Raw genomic sequence first — 26,531 nt, forward strand, 5'->3', positions numbered from 1 at the left:
AGCCCTTGGCTAGTTAAGCCTTGCAACATGGATACCAAAGGTATATTTTCAGCAGAATCAAGTAAACACATAAGCCTCTGGGCATTGCTCGATCCCAAGCCATTCTCAATGTCAGCCTCACTGTCCTAAAGCTTGAATGTGATCAGGGACTGCGGCAGTCACAACCCCTGCTGTGCCCTCAATGTCACTAGAGAGGGCGTTTGTGCGGGTGTTCGAGCAGGAGACAGCAAATGGTCTCGACACTGAAATGTCGACACCAAGACCAAGGTCGACTCTGATGTCATAGCGTCAATGCCATGGCCTCGACCACTATATGTCTCTAGATGTTGAGGCAAATTCTCTGGCTCCGACTGGAGTCCCATCGGAGATGGTGTCACTCCGGACCCCACCTCTGGCCGATCCCACTTAGGTTTCACACTTTTATCCCAGTGTTTCTTCAGGGTTGGACCATGTTCAGGATCGGAGTCCTACATGTTTGGATCTGTGTTGTTTCTGATGCGTGCTTTCTGAACTGTGCTTCTGCCAGCAAGGCCGTCCTCTCCAACACCGAGGATTTAGACTGCCCTTTCCCAGCCCTCAACACTGTCATCAATGCTGTGCTCGATGTCAAAGGCATGGGTGTCTCCCCTGGAGATCTAGGCATCAGCATGCCAGGTCTCAGCACATCTTTGTATAACGCTACCCACAAGTGTAGTGCTCTATTTTTTCTCATTTGGTGAGAAAACATTAGGCACATTTTACATGTCAAGGTATTATGTTCCTCGCCTAAATAAACATAGCAAACACAAATCATGGCTGTCTGCCGAAGGAAGTTTTGCCTTGCAGCACAGACACCACTTAAATGACTTTTTCTTCTCCATCAAGTATAATAAAAGGGATACGTAAGCATAGGAATAAACAAGCCATGGCCAATAAAACCCCGGGAATCGCAGCTGAGTTATCTGTCCAGTGAAACATGTCCAAGTCTGTGCCAAAATATCTGTCTCTCTCTCTTTTTTTTTAAAGTGTTCATTAAATGTTAATCACAGTTGAGTCTGGTCTGAGTCAGAAAGGATTTTAACAGCATTTTTTCCTCTTTTCCCTCAGGAAAGGTTCCCTAATCGAGGAGCCACAAAACTGAGGTGCTGACACAATGGCAGTCAGAAAGGAACTGAGGAAAGAAGCGCCTAACTGCCAAAACCAACGGAAGTGCACCATGTGCAAGGGGTGGAGCTAGGTGCATCAAGGAGCTAATGAATTCTGCCCAAATGGTTCTGCATAGGTGCAGAACCCACTCTTATGAGTGCAACAGATCATGATTCAGATCCTTTTTTCTTCTCTTATCACACTAAGGCTAGATTGTTTTAGATTTATTTAAATGACCAAACAAGCAAATAAGGCCCAAACTAGATAAGGCATAGGAGTTCTATAACAGTATCGAAGGATGTCATATTCAAAGCATAAAAACTGGGGGGGGAGGATTGGATCCCTCTCCTCACTGGTTTCCTGGCTGAAATTACCTCTACCAGCTGCTAATATAGATAAGAACATAAGAACAGACCTGCTGGATCAGGCCCAAGGCCCATCCAGTCCAGAATCCTGTTTCACACAGTAGCCCACCAGATGCCTCTGAGAAGTCTACAGGCAAGAGGGGAGGGCGTGCCCTCTCTCTTGCTGTTACCCCCCTGCAACTGATATTTGGAGGCATCTTGCCTCTGAGCTGGAGGTGGCCTATATCCACCAGACTAGTAGCCATTGATAGACCTGTCCTCCATGAATTTGTCTAAGCCCCTTTTGAAGCCAGCCAAGCTAGTGGCCATCATCACTTCCCATGGCAGAGAATTCCATAAATTAATTACGTGCTGTGTGAAAAAGTACTTCCTTTTGTTGGTCCTAAAATTCCTGACCTTTTTCAGATATCTGTCCTTTTCCCCGCTACAGGGCTAATGCAGGGGAAGGGGGAGGGATTTTGGTCGGTGAAAAAGCATGAAGGAAAGGATTAAATCTCTCCTCCTCCAGTGCTACAGCCCGTATCCAATTTCTCCCACCCCTGTGAACTCTTAAGTTTTGAAAAGACAATCACATGCCTAAGTTCCACCGAAAAGAATGGAACTTGCTATCAACTAAATATATTTTAGTGTCAGTAATTTAAGTTCTGTACTTAAACACACGTTCATTTAAAAATTCCATTGATCTGTAGGATTTGCTTCTACACAATAACCCCAGTCAGACATTATCTTGTAGGAGTGTACAGATATATATTCATACATCTTTTTGCATGAATGACTGCACCTGCATTCATTTAAAAAGTGAACCTGGGTACATGCCCTCAAATGCATGGTACAGACAGGAAATATATTGTGTTCAACATAACATGTGAACAACTGAAAATGTGTATGTACACTGTTCACTTGTATGAATTTTTGAAGAAGGCTATTATGTATTTAAGTTTGTATACTCTCATCTTAGAAGACGATAATGCATTTGGAGCCAGTTACCAATAATGAATGAATGAATAAATAAAATAATTAAAGGGCCTTGGAGGGTTTTGGAGTTGGAAACTGCAGGTGAGTCTGTCGATGCCCTGGTGGATACCTGGAGCATGGAACTTATCAAGAAAATAGACACATAGCTCCTAAGCGTTATCTCTGACCCGCTTCAGAATTAGCTCCATGGTATACAGGAGAGCTATGGGTACTGAAGTGGCAAGGTAGAATGGAGCACAAATGGAGGAGGATTCATCTTGAATTCAATAAGACACGGCATAGAGCCCATTTGAAGGCCAATGCTGTGGCAATACATGCAAGGAAGCAATTTTATTCTGCACGTATTGTGTCTGCAAGTTCTTGTCCAACAGAGCTGTTCCGGATTGTTAGGGGTTTAACTCAGTGTCTTCTGTTTCAAATCTGTTTCTGGAAACAATGTCTCATTGTAATGCATTCAATGAGTTCTTTGTAGAGAAAAACTCTTGCATTCAGGCTGATTAGGACTCCAATATTTCTGCAGGGCTAGTTAGGAAGATGTCCAGCAATCCCTCTTGCAAGTTTAAATTGGATCAGTTTCAGTCCTGAGGATGTAGACAAGCAGCTTGGAGCAGTATAGCCTACCACCTTTTCTTTGGATACTTGCCCAACATGGCTGGGAGGTTGTTGGAGCTGACCTGATTGATATCATTGATACCTCACTGAGGACAGGATGCCACCTTGTTTTAAGGAGGCAGTGGCTAGACCCCTTCTTAAGAAGCCCACTCTGGATCTCCTGGTGATAGATAATTATAGGCCAGTCTCCAATCTCCCATTGTTGGGTGATGGAGAACATGGTAGCTGACCATCTCCAAGCGGTCTTGGAGGAAACTGATAGAACGTCTGGTTCTGGATGAGGTTACACTCCCACAGAAAGAACAAGTTTGCAGCTTGGGAGTGCTCTTGGACCTGGGTCTAACCCTGGTGCCTCAGGTTAAGGCTGTGGCCAGGAGCATTTTTTTCCAGTTGCAATTGATTCGACATTCCACCCGTTCCTTGAGGAGAATGACCTGAAAACAGTGGTGTACTAGCTGGTAACCTCCAGGTTGGACTACTGCAATGCACTCTATGTAGGGTTGCCTTTGTACGTACTTCGGAAATATCAGTTAATTCAAAATGCGGCAGCCAGATTGGCTCTGGCGTATGCAGGAGAAACCACATTATGCCTATTCTTAAACAGTTGCACTGGCTGCCAATATGTTTCCGAGCAAAGTACAAAGTGCTAGTTATTACCTTTAAAGCCCTGAATGGCTTAGGTCAGGTTACCTGAGAGCGCCCCTTTCTCTACAAGACCCCTACTGCTCATTAAGATCATCAGGAGGATCTGTCTTCGGATGCTACTAGTTCAACTGGTGGCAATCTGGGATCGAGCTTTCTCAGTTGCCGCCCCTGGGTTGTGCAACATGCTCCCCATGAATATAAGAGGACTATCTTCCTTGGAGGTCTTCAGGAGAGCCTTAAAGACCCATCTTTTTAGCTTGGCTTTTAATGATATCTATTTTTAACTTTAATTTTAATCTGGTTTAGATTAGATGTTTTATTTTAATTTTTTAAATTATGTGTTTTTTATTTTAATGTAAACTGCCCTGAGCCACTTTAGGAAAGGTGGTATATAAATCAGATAAATAAAACAACAACCACCACCACCAACAACAACAACAAATCTCCCATATACTGTATACTTGAATTTGAACATATGCTTTGTTAAACTGATATGGGGTGTGTTCATAAGACATCTGCCTGTGTTCTTTGATAATTGTTTAAGATGGGATTATACTTTTGTGTAGGCCTTTTGAAACTAAAATTCTCATATACATTCTCAATTATTTTGTGCGTTCTGAAAAGAAGTGCAGGCATCCTCTAAAGCTCTCTTAGCACCACCCAGCTCCATCAAAACTGCCACCATCTTTAATAAATACTTCTTAAAGAAACAAAACATGAAGAAAGTAGCAGAAAGGGCCTGCTTATCACTGACCCCTATTTGTAAGGATCACTGAGCCCACATCACCACATGGCATTTAGTTGTTTATATTATGAACATGTAAGACAACTTTGAGTTATGAACAATCAAAGTCATTTGAAAGGAAAGAATCTGAACTTTGAATTGTGCCTTAAGCAAAATGATAGTCAATATATTTGCTGCAGCTTCTAAGCATTAAGGAAGTACCGCATATAAAATGTTGCAATAGTTGATCCGGGGGGAGGGGGGATAAGAGGCCTGTAATTATTACAATTGTCAATTGTATATTCATATTATTTAGAGACTGTTCTCTTTCTCTGCAGAAATCTCAACATTCTGCTTGATGAATGCAGAATGGTGAAATGCTTTGTTTCCCAACCTAATATGTTGAACTATTTTAAGAACATAAATAAATAAACTGTAAGCAAAATTATGTCAGTCTGTATTATGGTCAATAACAGTTTATTTATCATATTTATATACCACCTAATCTCTCTCTCTCTAGACATAAGATCCAAGTTACAATATAAAAACAAAAGAATTACACTTTCACAGAATAAAACAAATAAACAGTTTAAAATTAGCTTTAATTAAAAGTCTGGGGGAAAACAGGTGTGTCTTAAGGGCCTTTAAAAGGCCAAACAGAGACGGATAAGCTCCTATTTTGACAGGGGATGCATTCCAAAGCCCTGAGGCAACCTCAGAGAAGGCCCAGCCCTGAGTCGCCACCAGATAGGCGGGGGGGGGGGGTGGAGCCATAACTGGACCTCCCCAGATGATCTTAATAGGCGGTAGGGTAGATGACAAAGGAGGCACTCTCTCAAGTATCCTGAACCTAAGCCGTTCAGCACTTTATATTTTGCTCAGAAACCTATCCAATGCAATTCTTTAAAAACTGGTGTTATATGGTCCCTTCGGGTTGTCCCAGAGACCAACCTGGCTGCTGCATCTTGTACCAGTTGTAGTTTACGGACTACGTACAAATGCAGCCCCACGTAGAGTGTATTCCAGTAGTCAAGCCTGGAGGTTACCAGCATATATACTACTGTTTTAAGGCCTGTACTGCTTTTTTTAGAAGATAATTAGAAATACATACCTTCTCTTTGTCTATACACTCTATATCTCGATATAGATAGATTTCAGTGTCCAGACTTCTGAAAGGGCTCTTTGATTTACCACCTATTCACATGAAATATGAAAGTATTATTTTCCAAGCCCACTAAAAATTATCATAATACAGCCCCCCTCCCATGCCAAAAAAAAAGGCAAGGAGTTTGAGAACACTATGAAGGCTATAATCCAAAAGCCACATAAAACTGCAATCCTATGCAAACATACCCAGGACTAAACCTCACTTAAGATACTGGTACTGGAGAGCCCGGGACAGAGAGTTCATACCATCAGTTTCTGGAGGGTCTATAAATGGCCTGGGACAACAGTAGTATTTCTTGCAAATTTTGTTGTTGTTATTTTAATATTTTAAAATGGAAGAGTGTCTTGAATGCCAAAAAGAAAGGCAATATATACATGGAGTAAGGAGTAAGCACACAATAATGTTTGCAGTTGTGTTTCTCTTCCCACTGTCATCTCTGGTCAAAAGTTTGCAGATTTTTTTGAAACTCAATAAAAATCTGCAAAACCTGAGAGTGGGATGAGTTTTCATACCACAGGCACTATACTGTTATCATATTACCTTCAACCCAGCCAAAATAACCCATCTGTAGCCTATTTCTCCATCCTCATAATGCAACACTCTTTTGACCAGGCTACTACATCAAGTCAGTGGTTGCCTGTCTCCCCACTGTGACCTACATAACATGAACCAGGCCCTGCCCACTATCCCCGACACGTTGTCCTGGGCTAGAGGGAAGGATCCGATTCGCGCCATACAAGTTGCAGGAGGCTCAGGTACTTGGGTGCTTCCACACATGTGCGATGGAAATGAATGTCATTCTATTCATAGGACTCTTCCAGATGGCAATAACATGTAGGATATGCAAAGCTTTTGTGCAAGTTCCAAGTACATTCTCACCATACAGACACTCCCGTAGGCTTCTGCACTCTCTGTACACATACCTTGCATAATTTCCACAGTGCTACCTGTTGGCCAGCCCTTGAACTCTAAGAAGAACCAATCCCTTTCCCAAGTCATCACAAAAGTAGTGGGTGGGTTCTTCTTGGAATTCAAGAGCTGGCTGGCAGGCTGGTACTGCAAAAATCCCACAAGGTTCATGCTTGGCATATGTCAAGAGGGTATGCTGGGAAGGTGTCCAGAAACTGCAGAATTGTCCGTACAGGGAGGAAGACTGTGCTTGGAACATGTGTGAAAGCTCCCACATATTATTGCTGTCTGGAAGATCCCATAATTGCCATATTGCATGAATCTAGACTAGGGATGTGCACGGAACTGGGCGGGCCCCATTTGAAGGCGGGAGGGGGAGTGTCTGCTTTTAAGGGCGGAGGAGGGTGCACTTACCCCTCCCTCCACCAGCACTCAGTTTTCTTAAAGTCCATCGAGGCGGCAGCATACTACCCTGCCTTCCCATTGCCCCCTTTACCGGAAGTAACTGGAAGTACTCAACACGCATGATGGACTTTGAGAAAACTGATCACAAGCAGAGGGAAAGTGGAGGGAGGGCTGTGCACCCTCCCCCGCCTTTAAAGGCAGACACCCTCCCGCCTTCGAACCGGCCAGTGTTCGAACCTGTTCAGAGGCTTGTTAAAGGGCCTCTGAACAGGTTCATGCACATCCCTACCCTAAACCAAGCCTGCTCAACTTAGGCCCCCAGCCGCTTTTGGACTACAACTCCCATAATGCACACTGCCCAATAGACAGGGATTATGGGAGTTGTAGGCCAACATCTGCAGGAGCGCCAAAGTTGAACAGCCCTGCCCTAGACAGATTTGGTAGAGATGTGCACAGAACCGGTGGGGGGGGGCTTGAGGGTGGATACCTTTAAGGACTGGGGAGAGTGCACTTACCTCCCCCCACCATGTTTCCCCCACCGGCGCTGCAGTGTAAGAGGGTCAGGCGGGGCAGCAGCATACCTCCCTGCCACCCTGTTGCCTCCTCGGACTGGAGGTGCATGTCGGGCACGTGTGTGTCGCACTCACCAGGCGTGTGTGCGCACCCAATATGCATGCACTCGCTGGGTACTTCTAGTCACTTCCAGGCCAAGGAGGCAATGGAGCAGCAGAGAAGTATGCTGCCACCCCACCGGACCCTTTTACACTGCAGTGCCGATGGGAGAAAGACAGCGAGAGGGGGCAGGGAAGTGCACTCTCCCAGTCCTTAAAGGTATGTCCCCGCCTTCGAACCAATCAAACCACCAGTCTTTCTAACCTGTTCAGAGGCCAGTAAAAGGGCCTCCAAACAGGTTTGTGCAAATCCCTAAGATTTTGATAGGGTTAGGCCCAATCCATGTGAAGGCTCCCCCCACCCCCACATTCCATGACAAGCTCCGAATATGGATTTTCCAAAATTTGGCAGGACCCCTCAAGGGGTGGATTAACACGTAGGCAAGATAGTCACTTGCCCATGGTGACAAATTATGGGAGGTGGCAAATTTGAGGGACGGGGGCAAGTTAAATCTTTTTTAAAAACTTTTTTCAACTGCCGCGGTGTGGCGGGGATGGTACCAGAGGCAGGGGGGCAGCCAGCGGGGTACAGGCTCTCAAGGTGAGGAGAGACCAAGGCAGGGGAGGTGGAGGCGGTTCCCTGAGCCAACCTGCCACCCAAATGACAGGTTGGGCCGTTTTCAGCCCATTTTGGGCCTCTGCACGTGTGCGCAGGTGGCAAAGAGATTAATCCGCCCCTGCCCCTCGCATTTGTCCTTACAGTTACTAAAGTTACACAGTAAGTCTTTTGGTTTTTGTTACCAATGCTAACATCCGATCCCAAACACGGGGGATAAGCGATTGATACAAGTTTTGATGCCATATCCACACTGTATAGGTCTTCGTGGAGCTTTACAAAAAAGAAAGAAAGAAGAGAGAGAGAGAGAAGCATTAGAATCATGTTTCAGTTTTTATCTATTTGCAAATTCATAACACAGATCTCCAGCTTGTGAAAGATAACTTGTGGTGCAGTTGCACAGTGTGAGTGGCATTAAATGTCAAGGAACAAAATGGTTCAGCTGAGCATGCTTCTCAGTCAAGGGCTTCCGGCCTACAAAGTCTCAAGTAAGCCAGCGGAGATAGCGATTGTAGATATGATCACTGACATGGGATGGGTATGTCTGTGATTATTCAGTGGGTGAAGAATGAAGTGTCCAAAAACATGCAAAGGAACAAGAAAAATGCATACATTTTGTGCTGAAGTAGTGCAGACTGCATGTGAATATAATTCAAGGATATACAAATCTACTTGTCAGCTGACCAGTGGTAAGTGGCCCCAGCCCTCTGGCAAGCAGAACACCCAACACCACCACACAGATCTCTTCTTCCCCAGAGGTCTCATTTCCACTGCCATTTTTGAGGAGGTAAGACAGCAGGAACTCTTTCTGAGAAGTAGGAAAGGCTGCCACTGAACTTACCATCTTCATACCCCATTGCAAATGTCAGAAGACCTGCTTGTCTCCTTACTTCAGTGCTAACTCTAACCCTGTTTACGTTTTGCTGTTTAAGTTTGGGGGTTTTGTGTGTTTGCCATTAACGATGTGTTGCTGCTATCTAATATTGCTGTATCTTATTGGAGTTGTAACAATAATAATAATAATAATAATACGATTTCTATACCGCCCTTCCAAAAATGGCTCGGGGCAGTTTACAAGAGAAATAACAAACAAATAAGATGGCTCCCTGTCCCCAAAGGGCTCACATTCTAAAAAGAAACATAAGACACACACCAGCAACAGTCACTGGAAGTACTGTGCTGGGGGTGGATGGGGCCAGTTACTCTCCCCCTGCTAAATAAAGAGAATCACCACGGGAATTTCCTGGTGCTCTATGCCAATTGAACTCACCAGACGGAGACCATTTAGAAACTTTATTTTATCTCTGCACTGCAGAGCAGGGGCGTAACTAGGTTGGAGTGGGCCCTGAGACAAGATTCTTAAATGCGCCCCCCCCCAGTCACCGCTTACCTCTCCTTCCTCTGGCCAGATGTCTCTGCTAACTATCCCTACTAGTTGCAAGGTATAGATAACACGAATGCAGAACCAACTAATACAACAGATTTGTGATGGCATATTGATACCAATTGCTGTTTTAATCACAATTATCTCCCCCTGTGTAGAAGATCCAACATTTGCAGTTCAAACCTATGCATGTGCAATCACTTAGAAGTAAGTCCCACCGTGCTCAGTGGGGTTTACTCCCAGGCAAGTGTCCACAGGATTGCAGCCTGTGAGTAAAGAGGCATAGGACTGAACTCGTAGAGGTCTCAGGTCTGAGTGTTGGGGGCTTCAGGTATACTAAAAATCAGTATAAAAGTGGGGGAAACAGAAGTCCATTTTCCTCCCACTCCTCCCATATCAAGTAAAGACGCTCTGCTTGCTGCCACCCTGGATCTCTGGCCACCAGCGCTTGAGAGGGGAAATAGTGTTGTCAAAGGCGTTCGTTAGCCTGGACTCGCTCAGCAACCCTCTCCGACTTCCTCGCAGCAAGTAATGCCCAAGTTCACGCCTCGCCTTTCTCCCCAACATGCCCAAGAACAAGGAGAGCCGGGTGAGTGAGCGAGCGCGCGGCGGGCGGCATCCCTTTCCCCAGACCACTAGCCAGAACAGAAACCGGGCAAGAGCCGCCTTCCGCGCTTCTCCCTGGGCTTGGGCGGGGCGTCTCTCTTGTGCACGCTCCTGTCCTTTGATTTAAAAACCTGCCGTGAGCTTTCCAGGGCTGCCTCCTCGGCAGCGGAAGATCAGGTAGGCGCTGGGTGGGGGAGAGCCTCTGAGGGCCCCCCCCCAAGGCGGGGGGCCCCAAGACAATGGCCTCCCCCTGCCTAATTGTAGTTACGCCCCTGCTGCAGAGTAAAAGAGCAAGGCAAAACCCTGGGAATCACCTCCAAAGCAGGGTAGCAGCAAAATGGAAGCTGCCCTGAGTTTTTATACAAAATGGACACAAATTTAGCACATTCAGCAGTATCATCACACCTGACAGGTAGTCTGGTGATACATCATCATATTAGTTCTTTGAGGATCACAACACTGGCTTTGCTTAGTGCCCTAAATTCCTAGTATTCTGCTGAGTTACTTCTTATCAGCAACTTTCCTGCCTGTGATCGCCAGGCGATCACCAACTCTCCAAAGGGATTAACAATTTGTTGCAAATTCCAAGGCTGTAAAAGGAAAGGGTGAGAACGCTGACCAAATGGTTTCTACTGCTGACAGCCAAATTATGAAATGGCAGAAGGGCTCTGGCTCTGGGTCAGAGAATCTAAAATGGCATTACTAATCAACTATAGCTATTCCACAGGTACCTAGGGGCGTAACTATAATAGGGCAAAGGGAGACAGTTGTCTGGGGGCCCACTGCCTTGGGGGGACCCCCAGAGGCAAGTCACAGGACTGACTCCCCCAGCCGCGCACCCGCCCAGGCTTCCTTCAGTTGTATTCATCCTCCGAAATTGATGTGAATCTTAAGACTTGGAGCTACCAGTACAGCATGTCTTTCTCTAGTACCATTAAATGACTTGCATCGTCCACAATTTACAAAACCTTTAAAAAAATAATTTAGGATGATGTTCTATTGTGGTGTGTGTGTGTGTGTATACACATGTATATATATATGTGTGTGTGTGTGTGTGTATATATAAATAAACAAAAAACTATGTTTTTGTTACCACTATTCATCCTCATTTAAGATTTCTTTACTTCATGAGCTGAGCTTCAGTGAGCAGGCGGGGGCATTTTAAAACCTTGTCTCTGGGTCCAACCTTGCTACGCCCTTGCAGGTACCACCTTGAAGGCTATTACAGTGAAAAGATGGGATCAGTGTGTAATAATCAAATGAACAGGTGTTCCCTGAAGGACATGAAGGACTAGCACAGAAGAGAACACCTTAAGCATGTGCAGAGTTCTTTCCCCTCACGACCACTGCACTGCCCCTTTCCACATCTTGGCTCAACTCCACATCTTGGTTCCCCCAGGCTGTGACGTCCAGGCAAGCTGTGGCGCGTCTCTCGTTTTAGAAAGGTAAGGCTACTGGGTCAGCTTGCACCAACAGCCACACAACGCCCTGAATCTGCCACTCTTCCGCCTGACCTCTAAGCCTCCCTCCCGCTTTCCCTACCTGAGAGAATTCGGGCAATGGAAAAGAAGAATAGCCAGAGCAGAGACATGCAAGACAAGCGCTTTTCAACACCTCTACAAAGCTGAGTTTCCCGGGCGGAGACGGTTGAAGGCGGCAGCAGCAACGCGCTCGAGGAAAGAGCAACTCCCGGCGCGCGCACCTCCAGTCCCCGCGCGCTCGCCTCTTGTTCTCTCTTGCGCATGCCTGGGTAGCGACTTTGGTGGTATTGCTATTGGTTCTATGTCGCGCTGTTTCTCCCCCACCACTGTCAGGTTTGGTCCCCCTTGCAGCGAGTGCGACGACGCTGACCTAGCAAACGTTCAGCTTTTTTCCTCTCCTCCCCGCTGAGGCCATCCGTGCTCCTGGGCTTGCTTAGCTGACTGCACCTTGTCCAGAGAGCGGCATGGCTGGCGAGTATAAGCTTTTGCTTGAAGGTGCCCAACAGGTGGTGCTTGTCTGCGCCAAAAGGGAGAAATACCTCCTAGAGGATGGCATGCAAGACCTGGCAGTGCTGGAAAACGCCAGTGTGGTGATTGGCAAGTAAGTGCGTCTTGGACAGTGGGGTGCTCTTGGGATTGATTCTCATGAGTTGCTCTGGAAAAAGCAAACCGTCCTGCAAGAAGAACTCTCCAAAGGGATTTTTGTTTGTTTCTGCACTTGGGCTTCTCAGATTACGGAAGAATAAAACCAACTGTTACATGAAAAATAAAGAAATGGAAGCAGGTTCTTCATACTTTAAGACCTGTTTGATTATGTACAACAAAAAATTAAGCTAATTAACTTTCTTGTAACCAATGCATTGGTCAGTTATTTTTGAACCTGTAAAAAATGCCAGTTCATTAAAGTTCTCTTCTTTCAACATTGATTGAAATAACAAATCGTGTATTTTGGGGAAATCAGCCTAAGCACATTACTTCAGAAAAATACATGGAGGTTTAGGATTGGTGTGAAAAAAGTAACTGTCTCATGGGACTTGAAATTTAGGGGTTTGTTCTGTTTTACAGAGATGGTTATATAAAGGAAGTAGGAGATGCAGGTGCCATTCACAAGCAGTTTGTAGGAGCTTCTTTTGAAAAAACAATTGATTGTTCTGGAAAGTGCATCATACCAGGTTGGTGTCTGTTTCTGAGTTCATTGCACCCAGCAGAAATATGGCATGTTTACTGGGGTACAGATTATATACTTCAGTTAGTCAAATGTTCTCTGAAGTGTTTCCTCTTGGAATAATGTAGAAATGTGATAACTTGTTCACACACCAGTTTCACTCCTAACTCTAGGCCTAAGATGGAAATGGCTGACAATATGTCAGAGCCAGGGGAGAGCTGCATAGCCCTCAGGAACATAAAATATAGCCCTTTCCCCAGTGAACTGGTGCAGCTAGTTGAAAAGTTTGTTTGTTTGTTTGTTTGTTTTATTTAATTTATCATTATATTTATATCCTACTCTTTCTCCAAGGAGCCCAGAGTAGTATACATGGTTATGTTTATACTCACAACAACCCTGTGAAGTAGGTCAGGCTGAGATATATGTGACTGGCCCAGAGTCACCCAGTGACTTTCATGGATGAATGGGAATTTGAACTCAAGTCTCCCTGGTCTTAGTCCAGCACTCTAACCACTACACCACACTGGCTCTCTTTCTCACTGCATCATTGCATCCTTGCTCTATATGCCAGTCAGTGTATGTTTTGTTAAACTTGTTCTTGTGTGACCATTTCATGCTATCTCACATGGGCCTCACATAGTGTATATGGCCATTGTCACCATCACTGTGTGGTTTGCAGGTATTGGATGTGCTGAATTAGCACGCCTAACATCTGAACAAAACTCATCTTGGAAATAGGATTATAACTTCTTTTTACTGAAGAGCCAGTGTGGTATAGTGACTAGCATATTATTTATTTATTATTTTTATTATTTTTTACATTTATATCCCGCTCTTCCTCCAAGGAGCCCAGAGCGGTGCACTACATACTTGAGTTTCTCTTTCACAACAACTGTGTGAAGTAGGTTAGGCTGAGAGAGAAGTGACTGGCCCAGAGTCACCCAGCTAGTTTTTTTAATGGCTGAATGGGGATTTGAACTCGGGTCTCCCCGGTCCTAGTCCAGCACTCTAACCACTACACCACGCTGGCTCTCATATAGCATATAGATGGCCCAAGTCAGCACTTGCCACAAACCTTTCTGGATGATCTTGAGGCAGACACTATCTGTCAGCCTAACTTACTTATCTCACAGGTTTGTTGTGAGGATAAACCTCACAACTCTGCCTTAAACTCTTTGAAGGAAGAGATGAGAGTACCCGTCCCTTCCTGTGCCTTGGATAGCAGAATGACACACACAGACGGTGTGCATCTTTTCTTGGCATCATGGAAACAAGTGATGGAGACTGCTTCAGCTGTTAAGTGTTGGTGGGCCAGGCTGCTTCTAAAAGCACAGAGTGAATAAAGAAAAGGATGGGAATCCTATCTGGAAGCAGTATACAGCTTCCAGATATCTCCAATCTGTATACTGTACTAATAAAGTCCAAGTAAAAACATGAGAAGAGAAGAAACCTGCTGAATCAGACCAAAGGGGCATCAAGTCCAGCATTCTGTTTCCCATGGTGGCCGGCCAGCCAGATGCTCCCAGGAAGCCCTCAAGCCAGGCATGAAGAAGACCACCTTCCCCTGTTGTATGTTGCTGACCCCCACTCCCAGCAACTGATATTTAGATGAATAAATATTGCCTCTGAGTATCAGGATTCCATTTAGCTGATAATCACAGATAGACTTGTTCTCCATGGATTTGTCTAATCCTCTTTCAAGTATTTTAAACATACCGCCTTATCCCTGGGATGGGCATGCTTTGGATTTGAACTTGACACATCTGGCATCCGAAGTAAGAATCCGTCCTGTCCTGGTTGCCAGCAAGGTAAGGCTATAGAACTTGGAGAGGTCCAAGGGGCTTAGTGAATTCAGTGTCCAGATTAAAGTTAAAGGTAAAGTGTGCTGTCGAGTCGGTGTCGACTCCTGGTGTCCAGATTAAGCCCTTAAGAACTCTGGGGCCCAGACTGTCCCTCCTGGGTTTCACCTCCCTGCTTCGAGAAGGGAAGCTTTAAAGGGGCTGCCCTCCAGAACCTAACACTCTTCTGCTGCTCTATCTTCTCCTTCCAGGGTGTTTGTTGGAGCTGGCATGCAGACATTAGGAGGCGTGACAATGTGGGAGAGGCAGGCTCTATAGTGGGATCGTATTCCAGGGGTGCTGCCTCGGGGAGCTGAGGCTCCAAGAGGGGTTCCTTGGGTGAGACCAGCCCTCAAGCTCCCTCAGACCAGTCCAGTGTTATGATCCAGGGCTGGGGCTATTGCAGGTGCTGCTGCTTCAGATTCTGGCCTGGTGACATTATCCAGGGCTGGTCCTATCAGCCCTGAGCATCCAACTCAATCACTACTATGAGTGAGGCTGTAGCAGGCTGGACCATAAGAGAATCATGCTCCTTGAGTATGCCATTGGTTGCTCTATGATTTAGAGTGGTTTTGTACACGATCTGAATATGCTTTCAATATTAACTTGCTCAGAAGTCATTGGGGTTTTTTTGTATGCTTGCCACCAAGCACAAAAGGGCATGTCTGCAACATTTGTCTGTTAATACAGTGGGTTTATCTATCTGACTATGACACGAAAACACAGCCAATCTTTACTTAGTCATATGAAGACAAAGAAAAGCACAAGTTGCATAGCCTTTAAAGCAAAAAACCCCAGAAGCTTCCCACCACTGTTTCAATGTAGTTCTTTCTGTAATCATTTCACTATGAAACCAATGTGCAATGTAAAGAATGGTTTGATAAAACTGTTACTTGTTAGCGGCCCAGTTCAGATGATATTTTCTAGCCCATGTGATTAAAAGGAGGGCATGTGGCATATAAAGACATTGCAACACCCTCCCAGTACATTCCTTTATCGTGTGTGGGGGCAGATAATCTGAACCAACCCCTCTAGACATTTATTTATTTATTTAAAATATTTATACCCCGCCTGCTTGGGGTGGCTTACAACAATAAGACACAGATACAAGTAATAAATTTTTTTTTAAAAAAGATTAAAAACAATTATTAGGTTCAAATTAAAACTGAAAATTATAAAAAGCTAAAGAACCTACCAGATATAACAAAATAATAGTGAAATTAAAAAGCCTCCTTTAAAAAGGTGTGTTTTAAGATGTTTTTTAAAAACACTAAGGGAGGGAGCATGGCAAAGCTCTTCAGGGAGGGCGTTCCAAAGCCGAGGGGCCACAACTGAAAAGGCCCTGTCTCTAGTCCCCGCCAACTGGATCTTTGTTAGTGGCGGGGTCATGAGCAGGGCCTGAGATGATAATGGAAGGGCCCTGGCAGATTCATATGGGCGAATGAGGTCCGACAGGTACCCCGACCCCAAGCCGTGTAGGGCTTTAAAGGTCAATACCAGCACCTTAAATCTAGCCCGGAAGCAGACCGGTAGCCAATGAAGCTGACACAGGATGAGTGTAGTACTCGTGAAGAGACTCGCACCCACGAGCATCCTTGCGGCAGCATTTTGAACCTGCTGAAGCTACCAGACGTGCTACTTTAAACTGTTATTTGGGCCGTGTGTAGAGCTGCCATTTGGATGAACAAGTCCCCCCCCCCCACGCACACATGATAAATGGGTGTGCCAGGACGACACTGGAATGTCTACAGAAGACATCATAATGGTATGTGCTCAGAGTGTTCCCCTTTTAATTGCATGAGTTGGGAAAGTATTGGACCAGCACAGTGTGTCCCCCCCATTTTTATTTATTTGGTTTGCTAGTTTGGATGTCTGATTTAACAGAGATATGGAGGGAAATCTCTTAACTGTGCATTTCACTGAGTTGTAAAAATTATTTTTACTAGGTCTAGTAGATGCACACACACATCCAGTATGGGCTGGTGACAGAGTTCATGAGTTTGCCATGAAGGTAAAGGATTTGGGATTTTTCTTTTATACATGTTTACCTTGCTTGTTTCTTGATTAACCTTTTTTGTAAAGTCGCATCTGCTTATATAAAAGCCTTAAAGGGCTTTTGTTCCATATGTACAATACACAATCGTACAGAAAATGGGTGGGGTTAAGCAATACCTTCCCTCCTTTGTGATGCAAACTACCCCCTCCAGAGGCACTTTGTACCTCTGTACAGAACTTCTGTACATGTTGATGCAATGTAAGGTATTGTTTGCTGGGCAACCCATGTTTAACAAATAATTTTGTTTTCAAGTTGGCAGGTGCTTCCTATATGGATATTCATCAAGCAGGAGGAGGAATACATTTCACTGTGGAGCACACTCGGAAAGCCCCAGAAGATGAGCTCCTCCAAAGTTTCAGACAACGTCTGCTACGCATGCTCAGAGCCGGCACCACTTTGGTTGAATGCAAAAGTGGATACGGTTTAAACCTAGAAACAGAAATTAAGATGCTCCGAGTGATTGAACGGGCTAGGCGGGAGTTCGACATGGGTATTTCCTCTACTTACTGTGGAGCTCATTCTGTTCCTAAGTAATATAATCTTCCTTCTTCTTGTCCTTTTATGTTCTGTGCTGTAACACACACACACAGAGTCTTTAATTTACACACAAGGATTCTTTGAGTGACTGAGTGGCTCTTTGATATTTACAAAAATAGGAGGCTTGAGGGGTTTACAGCCTACCACTACGAATATTTATATACTGCTTTTCAACAATAGTTCCCAAAGTGATTTACATAGAGATCAATCAATCAATCAATCAATCAATAAAATGGTTCCCTGTCCCCAAAGGGCTCACAGTCTTAAAGAAAAACACCACCACCACAAGATAGACACCAGCAATAGTCACTGGAGGGAAGCTGTGCTCGGGATGGCTTATATGGTAAGATAATATCATCTGATATAAGATGGCTTATATAGGAAGCGGCATACACTGAGTCAGACCATAGGTCTATCTAGCTCAGTATTGTCTTCACAGTCTGGCAGCGGCTTCTCCCAGGTTGCAGGCAGGAATCTCTCTCAGCCCTATCTTGGAGAAGCCAGGGAGGGAACTTGGAACCTTCTGCTCTTCCCAGAGCAGCTCCATCCTGAGGGGAATATCTTACAGTGCTCACACTTCTGGTTGCATTCATATGCAACCAGGGTGGACCCTGCTTAGCTAAGGGGACAAGTCATGCTTGCTACCAGAAGAACAGCTCTCCTCTCCATATCTAAGGCTTATATCCAGAGGAGCACACAAGCATGCTGCAAACTCATGGAAGACACATACTTCCTCCCCACAGCAGATCTCTGTGGGGAGGAGCTTCAAAAAGCTTCTTCTGAGGTTCGGTGACCCTCTGAAAGGGGCATGGGGAGAGGGAAATTAATTCCCCAAGAATGGGCTTATGGGCAGGAGCACAGCAAAGTTAGAGTGGGCCCTGGAGCAAAAAGTGAAGGAGCCCCTGACCTCCCTGCCTTTTTCTTTGAGACAGGAGGGAAGAACGAAGAGTGAGCTATTGCTCAGCTGATGGGCCTCCTCTGCCTGGGGATATTTGTCTCCCCCACACTGTTCAATTATAGTTATGGCCCTGTTTAACAATTCAATAAAAAGCACCTAATTCCTGATGTGTTTTGTTCTGCCATTAACTCTTATTGAAGTGATATGTGGATGTGCCCTAAGAGTGACTTTGGCCATGCAGAAATTCAGTGAGATTAAGTGCATGGCTTTTTGACATTTTCTTTTTAATAGGGGCAAAACTGCCATTGAAGCCACTGATGACATTATCAGTTTCCACCTTCCTAAACTGAAGGAACTTTACCTTAATGGTGAAATACATGTTGACAATATAGATGTTTTCTGTGAGAAGGGTGTCTTTGATCTGAATTCTGCCAGAAGAATTCTTCAGGCTGGGAAAGATATCGGTTTACAGATTAACTTCCATGGAGATGAACTTCATCCAATGAAATGTGCTGAGGTATTGCTTTATTCAAGGAAAAACATAAATCTCATTTGCTTTTGAAAACTGCTTTGGAAAAATGCAATGCTCAGACAGGCTTATTGTACTGAAACTACTTGAGCACAATAAAGCATAGTTGTGTTCATTAATTCAACAAACTGCAAGAATATGCAACAAGACAGTATATGAGGTCAATTGATTGGGAAGTTGGACTTTCTGACCTTTGCTGATAGCTTTTTACATTCCATGCAAACATTGACTTTGCTTATCTTTTCCTTGTGATGTAAAATAAAAGGTGGGCATCTGATGACCCTTCTCATAGGTTGATAGCATTGCTGGATGTACATTTTAATAGCTATTATTTGTGTGTTAATATCCTTCAAAAAAGTACGAACTGTGTTACTGCTGGTTCCTGTTTTTATGCTCATTTTAAGTTTTTAATCCAATTTTTTATATTTTTAGCTTAATATTTTAATTGTGTCTTTTTTTATAATCTTGTTTTTAAATTTTGCTGTAAACCGCCTTGGGATTGTTTTAATGAAAGGCGGTATATAAATTTAACAATAAATAAAATAATAAATATTTATTTGGACTGCAATGTTTAATCAGATTAATTGATTTTAAATGCTTGCAGTTGGCTAAAAAGATGCCATATTAACTGACTAGCGATTTTTAAAAAGTATATTGGCTTACATATAATGTGGCTCACTGCCCATGAAAGAGTGGGGTGCATGTGCTGGTTCAGTGAATCTGCAAACTTCGTCGATGCTGCCAGGAGACACGGAGAGCCTTTGTGGCTTCTGAGAATTGCATATGCAATGTAGGATGCTTATCCCATTGAGAATAATGGGAGAAGCATCCTGCAGCAGTGAGCTAATCCTTAGGAGACATGGAGGCTCTTTGTATTTAGCAGTATTGATGCACTTTGCAGAATCATGAAATCAAAGCACATGGCCTACTGTTTTATGGTTGGCACATTATGCTGTATGCAAGCCACCTTTCCCTCTTTCCCTCACACAGGAAGGAATGTTTCATCTGAGTTTGCTGTGAAGGGCACATGCATCCTCTAAAACAGGCCTGCACAACAGAAGGCCCGGGGGCCAGATTTGGCCCACAGGGACTATTTCACTGGCACCCAGGTATCCTTCAGCAACACAGGAGCTGGAAACTGCCTTATAGCACCATCCTGTGCATGCTTTCTCAGAATTATGCTCCATGGTGTGCCCAGTGAGGCTTATGCCCATGTAAGCATGCCTAGCATTGCAGCCTGAAAGCAACAACAATTTAGGGAGAGGAGAGGACTTAGCATTTGTTTGAGGCTGGGATGCACTCTAGGGGGCCCACTGATTGAGCAGGGACAGGACCTATTCTCTGGCCACTATCCTTGGTTAAAACTATGGGTCCATTGACAAAGGGAATAGATCCACAAGTAACTAATAATATTTTTAATTTGACCTCGGCCCCTGCATGCCAAGTTGTGGATGGTTCCGGCCCACCAGGGCATTTGAGTTGTGCAGCTCTGCTCTAAAAGCAACAAAGCTATGCTTTTTGTCTCAGAATGCAAATTTAATCGACCGACTAACAAAAATCACTAGCTGACATCCAGACTGTTACTCAGTAGTACTGCTCAGGAAATTATCCAAAGGGCTATTTAATTGCAGTAGGACTACTAAGGAGTAGTTTTATCTGGATGCCAGGCATTGTTTTTGTGTTTCCATCTTTGAGGACAGGCCATCCCTAATCATTTAATGGCCAGCCATTCCAGCTGAGGCTGTTTGTTTGTTAGCTTTTGGCACTTGTATACTGTTTTTCAGATGAACCTCCCAAATCAGTTTACATAAAAGTATCCATAAAAATATACGGAGCACCATGTCGATCATTGCTCCCTGTAACAAGGATTCCCAGATGTTGTTTACAACTCCCAGTGTCCCCAGCTGCAATGTGCCTTTGGAGATGATGATGATGATGTACTCAACATCTGGGCATCCCTGTTACAAGCAACAATGATGCTGACATGTTTTCATGTTGAGCTCTTTAGGATCTCCTTTCTTCTTTTGTCCCTTCAAAGCAAGATGGTTCCCGGAAACAATCTAAGTAGTGCTCCCAGACTGCAGGCATACAACTTTTAAGCATTTTTGCAAAAGGACAAGACTGTTGATGGTTCTTTAGGAGTCTGCAGCACTGCAGATGGTTCAGAACCACCCATCTACGCTGCTGCAGGCTCTTAAAAACCTGCCAACATGTGAGGCAGTATGTATAATACCTATTGTTGATATTTTAGTCAAACCTTGCTTTGTCATCTGTTTAGCTTGGAGCTGACTTAGGAGCGCACGCTGTAAGTCACCTGGAAGAAATTAGCGATGAAGGTATTACAGCATTGGCTCGGGCAAAGTGTGCAGCTGTTCTGTTACCTACTACTGCCTACATACTAAGGTAATTCAAATATGGGAAAGGTTGCATTGTCCCTTTCTAAAATTTGCAGCTCATTGATGTGATGCCTTTGAGAAAATACATTTGTTATCTTTCAACCAGTACATACACTAAACAAGCAACAGCCTCCCCCCAATCCACAAATGTGCAGTGACTTTAGATACCAAAAGCACATGGCCAGAAAGCAAGAGAGGTATATCTGAAATGAGGGCAGTTTTCATAAATGACACTGCTTTTAAAAAACCATACTTTAAAGTGCATTTTAAAAACTATATGATTATTTGACATGCAATTTGGGACACAGTGGGGCCATTCATGTAGGCATTGGGTAGGCAGCACAAATCTTACCTTCCCCCAGAAGATCCATGGAACATTGTTACACTCCCAGATGTTCCACTGCTACACCAGGCAGCGTGGAGCTCCAGAAGCTGGGATAACACATTCCAGTCTCCGGGTATCTCACAATGTGCCGAAGGCACCACTGAGCACAGTGTGTTGGGGGATTCCCCCAGGAGACAGATGCTCTAGGTGTCCATCTCTGTGTCTCCTCGGGCTGAACGAAGCCCAAAGAGACACACAACCCCGGACCCTGGGCTAATGGTGTGCTGGCTCCGTTAACACAAGCTAAAAGCCAGGCTAGGCAGTGCTGGCCCCTCCAGGATTGGAACTAATCCCGGCTGTTCTCACACACAGCGTAACCAAGGCTGGCTTCTCTAGCCTGGGTTAGGCTGCACATGAGAACAGCCTCAGTGATTTTTAATTAATATGATGGTGCCTACTAATATAGCTGCTATATATAAATGATCTGGTAGATGATATTCACTAGCTTTCTTAGCTATGTGTTAGCAATCTTTTTGTATTTAACAAATATAATTTTTTATAAGATGCCAGTGTTAAATGCATGTAAGCAATACATAATTGTCTTGAAGCTGCAGACATCCTATAACTATTACAATATTCAGGTGAGACAGAAAAAAGGTCTCCTTTTCTAAAATGATAAATGTATTTGTTTATGAAACTGTCTAGTACATCTTACATTCAATGCAAGTGATAATGACTGAACTTTCCCTCCTTTATAGATTAAAACAGCCTCAAGCTAGGAAAATGCTAAAAGAAGGGGTGATTGTTGCTCTTGGTAGTGATTTTAACCCTAATGCTTATTGTTGTTCAATGGTAAGTTGCTTCTTTAAAAGCTTGTATTAGATACAAAATTATTATTAACTTGCTTTTCTCAATATAAATGTAAATTTTATCAGTCTTGGAATAGTGATTTCTGTCTTGATTATTTGAGAATTGACAAAGATTTCGTTTCACTTTCTGTACTTGCGACTGTGGGAACTTAATTGCACGCTGGTTGACATACTGTGCGACATTCCATTTGCCATGTAACAAAATGTATGCACAACTGTGAAAGAGCACTTTTGCATAAATGTGAGAAATTGTGCAGATGCAGTTTCATGATTGATGGCCATGATTTCCATTGTTTGTGCAACTGCATTTAAGCAATTTCCCACATTTGCACAAGAGCACTCTTGCACAACTGTGCCATGTTTTGTTACAAGGCAGATGGAATGTTGTGCAGATGGAATGTTGTGCAGCGTGTCAGCTTCTATTTTGAATGCACAAATGAACTCTGGCTATTGAAAAGCAGTTGCCATGAAGTGATCTGCTTGGCTATCTTAGCAAGTTATTGTGAATAAATATGAAGATGGCTGTTAAACAGAATGTAGCTTTCTGATGGTTGAAATCAGCATTTCTCACAGACATGGGGCTTTACTCATGTTTCCCTCCCCACACACACAGCTAGTGTTTGGAGAGGGAGCAGAATCATGTTGTCTTGCCCTTTCCCTCAAAGGCTAAACTCCTGTAAGCCCCACCCTCAACCCCTGTGCCAATGGGATAAAGTTGGGAACAGGATTTATGTGCAGGTATAACTGTACAATCGGTAATCCTAGACAATTGGTAATCTTAACTATCAGAGTACTGGGTTGCCTGAAAGAGACTATGCATGTGCAGCTGTATGCATGTCAAAGCTTCATTTTCATTTTATGGCAAATATCCATGAAGTGGGACCATACTTGTGGGAGTGTTGCTCATCCTCCCCACTGACTATATATCTGGAGGGGAACATGAATTAAAATTCATGTTGTCCTAAAGTAACCTTTGTCACTGAGTTTGGAGTCTTTTGGCTGGTCCAACACTATCAAAGAGATTGCTGACACAGAGTTGGTTTTATTCATCTGTGTGGTAACTCTAGGTTTTACTTTCCCCATAGCCCATAGTGATGCATCTGGCCTGTGTAAACATGAAGTTGTCCATGAAGGAAGCTTTAGCTGCTGCTACTATTAATGCAGCTTATGCTCTTGGGAGATCTCACACACATGGCTCCATAGAGACTGGCAAGCAAGGAGATCTCATTATCATTAACACACCAAGGTAAATATATAAATTTGTTTTCAGGGCCTACCTGAATGTACAGGTACACTCAGAATAAATTAAGTAGGGTATGCAGTTTGGATTGCAACCACTGAGATTTTATAATAAATAATAATTGAATCTTACTGCAATGTTTGAGGTTTCTCCCAATTCAGAATATTTTTGACCAGAGAAGAAAGCTGGAGATGCCTGGGATTGAACCTGGGACCTTCTGCATGCAAAGCAGATGCTCTGCCATTGAGCTATGACCAAATACCCATGGATGGCTTTGCAGAGAAAAGGCACTACACTGCTTTTCCCCCTTCCTAACATAAAAGCAAAAAAGGGGAGAGGTTTGAATGGGAGGAAGGAACCGGAGCTATGATTTTAATAGACATAGACAGATAGATAGAAATGTGGGGAGTAGCAAAATGTCATGGCACCCATGATTGCTAGAGCCAGGTCCCCATGCTGAAGCAAGAGCATTATGAGGTTGAACTGGGCAGTCATGTTCATCTTTTCCAAATGTATGTGGTCGAGGGGGACACATGATTGGAAGCTCCCCTGCATTTAAAAACAAACAAACCCTTGCTTCTGGAAGGGTAGAATATCAGAGAGAAAGGTTCTAACCTTCTCCCTAACAGGCTAATTTTCCATATGCAGAGAAGTTGGGCCAGATTGTATGATACATCTTCCCCAATCCATCCCATTGTATGGAAGGGAGAGTGTTCCCTCCCCACTTTTCGTCTTGATTCCACTTTCTTCATCTAAAGAAGACCATATGGAATATTTGAATATGGCTTGTGCCTGTATAATTACCAATCCACCTAATGGCGCAGCGGGGAAATGACTTGACTAGGAGACTTGACTAGCAAGCCAGAGGTTGCTGGTTTGAATCCCCGTTGGTATGTTTCCCAGTCTATGGGAAACACTTATATTGGGGCAGAAGCGATATAGGAAGATGCTGAAAGGCATCATCTCGTACTACACGGTAGGAGGAAATGGTAAACCCCTCCTGTATTCTACCAAAGACAACCACAGGGCTCTGTGGGCACCTGGAGTTAACACTAACTCGACAGCACACTTTACCTTTACCTGTATAATTGAATTGTCACAGACCAAAACTGTATGACCAATTATCAGATTGTTATTGAGGAAGTTGACTATGTAAATCTTGGCCTACACACACAAAATAGGATTGTATGTGCATAGGCCAGATGTGAACATTATAGCCTTCTGTGGATATCTGGGGATGTTGTAAGTGGGGCAGACATGGTGGATGGGTAAGCAGGGCAATAGTGATCTTGTTTCCCTCCATGCAATGAGTCTGACTGGAGGAAAAGTACTATCTAGCCCATAGTTGTTGTTGGTTTTATATGGGGAAGCTTTTAAATATACCAAGGGTTCTCAACCTTAGATCCCTAGATGTTGTTGGATTATGATGCCAAAGGCCATTGCAGATGAAGATGATGGAAATTATAGTCCAACAATATCTGGGGACTAGTCAAGGTTGATAACTCTTGGAAAAAGCTACTTTCTTCCTGTGTGCTTTTTTTTTTTTTTTAAAGATTGATTAGGTCTCCTGCATACAAGATAGGTTTGTTTGTTTTTTGCTAAAGTTGATTATATGCTTAACATCTTTTTAGATGGGAACATTTGATCTACCAGTTTGGAGGCCACCAAGAACTGATTGAATATGTAATTGTTAATGGAAAGATTGCCTATGTAAATGAGAATATTCTGGATTACTAGATGCTTTCTCTCAGGCTGGTTGCAACAGAGTGATATTGAGGTGAATTCAATGACAAAATCAAGACATGCTCTGGTTTTTTATTTGCTGGCATTGTAACCAACTGCCTTGAGATGCATATTATGAAAGGCTGTATAGAAATCAAACTATAAATAACTAAATTGCATACTTATTTTATTTACCCCAGTTAAAACTTTGCAATCACTACCCATTATTGCATCACTCACAGTCACAATGGAAGCATTTCAATCTTTGAAAGAACTTAAATTGTTAAAACTACAAGAGAATGCTCTTACCCCTACACATTTGTACAAACTTTAGGAAATAAGCCTCAAAATTGCAGGCAAATAGTGTTGGGGAAGATTGTGTGTGTTATATTGTATTTAGTTTGCTGCCACCTCTTTTCTTCTCTGGCCGGTGAGTGTGGCTTTACTCTATCAGGTTGGAATGTATTCTTTATCATTTGTGTTAAGCTGTACAATGCCTTATTCCATCTGACTTTAGGACAGATGAATGAAAACAAAAGCTTACACAGTGACTGCTCATCGGTAGACCCTCATGAAGGGAATATTACATGCAAGCCGGGAGGCTTGGGATTCATTTGGATGATACTCCCCCACCCCCAACAGACCATGCAAATGTGGGGGGACATCCTCAGAGTGCACCCATAACAATGTCTTTCTGGGTTGTACTGACATCCTCTAAAGCACTTACCAAACAATCATGCTCATTTCCCATGCTGACAAAACCTGCATGCCATGTTGCATCAGCCTTGTCTAGGCAAGCTCCAGGATTTTACTGGCTTTCAATCTGTGTCTTGTGTTTCTTCATGAGGATATTGACTGTGTAGTTGCTTAATCCTGGCCCTCCAAGGTTTTTAAATTGTCTAAGTATATTAATTGGTTTTTAATGGCTCTGAATTATTTTAGATTTGTTTTTATATTGTTTCACTTGTTTGCTTTTAAATTGTGTTTGTTGTGTTTTGCCTGTTGTGCACCGCCCAGAGCATTTGGATAGGGCAGTATAGAAATGTAATAAATAATAATCTGCCTGATATTTTCAGGGCAAATTATGAATTAAGCCTTTATATATACACCAGAAGTAATCTTGGCTATGAATGTAGAGGAATGCCTACATTATCTTACAAAGCAATAAAAGAAAAGATTAGTGTCTCCCTCTTACCTCAGTTTTGTTTTGGCAAATCAAGTTCAGCTGTAACATTGTACTGTTTGAAATACTTCAGACAGTACACCTGGTCGGGATTGAAAGAACTGCACAACTAGTTCTTTTGGAAAACTACTGGGTAGTTAGAGGGCT

At 43.6% G+C, this 26,531-nt stretch overlaps 2 protein-coding genes across 4 annotated transcripts in view; one reads left to right on the forward strand and one right to left on the reverse strand.

Moving 5' to 3' along the window:
* The window catches only part of CCDC38 (coiled-coil domain containing 38), a 70,928-nt gene extending 58,988 nt beyond the window's left edge, over positions 1-11,940 (reverse strand). Inside the window, exons 1-3 of one of the 3 annotated variants that reach the window (XM_053251261.1) lie at positions 11,688-11,940; positions 8,341-8,428; positions 5,558-5,640 (exon numbers count right to left, since the gene is read on the reverse strand). In XM_053251261.1, the coding sequence (XP_053107236.1) occupies positions 5,558-5,640; positions 8,341-8,401 (144 nt within the window). In that variant the 5' untranslated portion in view covers positions 8,402-8,428; positions 11,688-11,940. The remainder of the gene's footprint in view (positions 1-5,557; positions 5,641-8,340; positions 8,429-11,687) is intronic. The other 2 variants (XM_053251260.1, XM_053251262.1) reach the window with 2 other exon arrangements.
* On the forward strand, positions 11,558-26,386 carry AMDHD1 (amidohydrolase domain containing 1). The gene is made up of 9 exons (XM_053251263.1): positions 11,558-12,227; positions 12,692-12,798; positions 16,576-16,640; positions 16,938-17,215; positions 18,412-18,637; positions 20,928-21,052; positions 22,129-22,222; positions 23,325-23,485; positions 25,111-26,386. The coding sequence occupies exons 1-9, from the start codon at positions 12,091-12,093 to the stop codon at positions 25,214-25,216; spliced, it is 1,299 nt and encodes a 432-aa protein (XP_053107238.1). The 5' UTR covers positions 11,558-12,090; the 3' UTR covers positions 25,217-26,386.
* Positions 26,387-26,531: the final 145 nt, after the last annotated feature.

Source organism: Hemicordylus capensis, chromosome 5 (assembly GCF_027244095.1).
Source record: "Hemicordylus capensis ecotype Gifberg chromosome 5, rHemCap1.1.pri, whole genome shotgun sequence".
Classification (NCBI taxonomy): Eukaryota; Metazoa; Chordata; class Lepidosauria; order Squamata; family Cordylidae; genus Hemicordylus; species Hemicordylus capensis.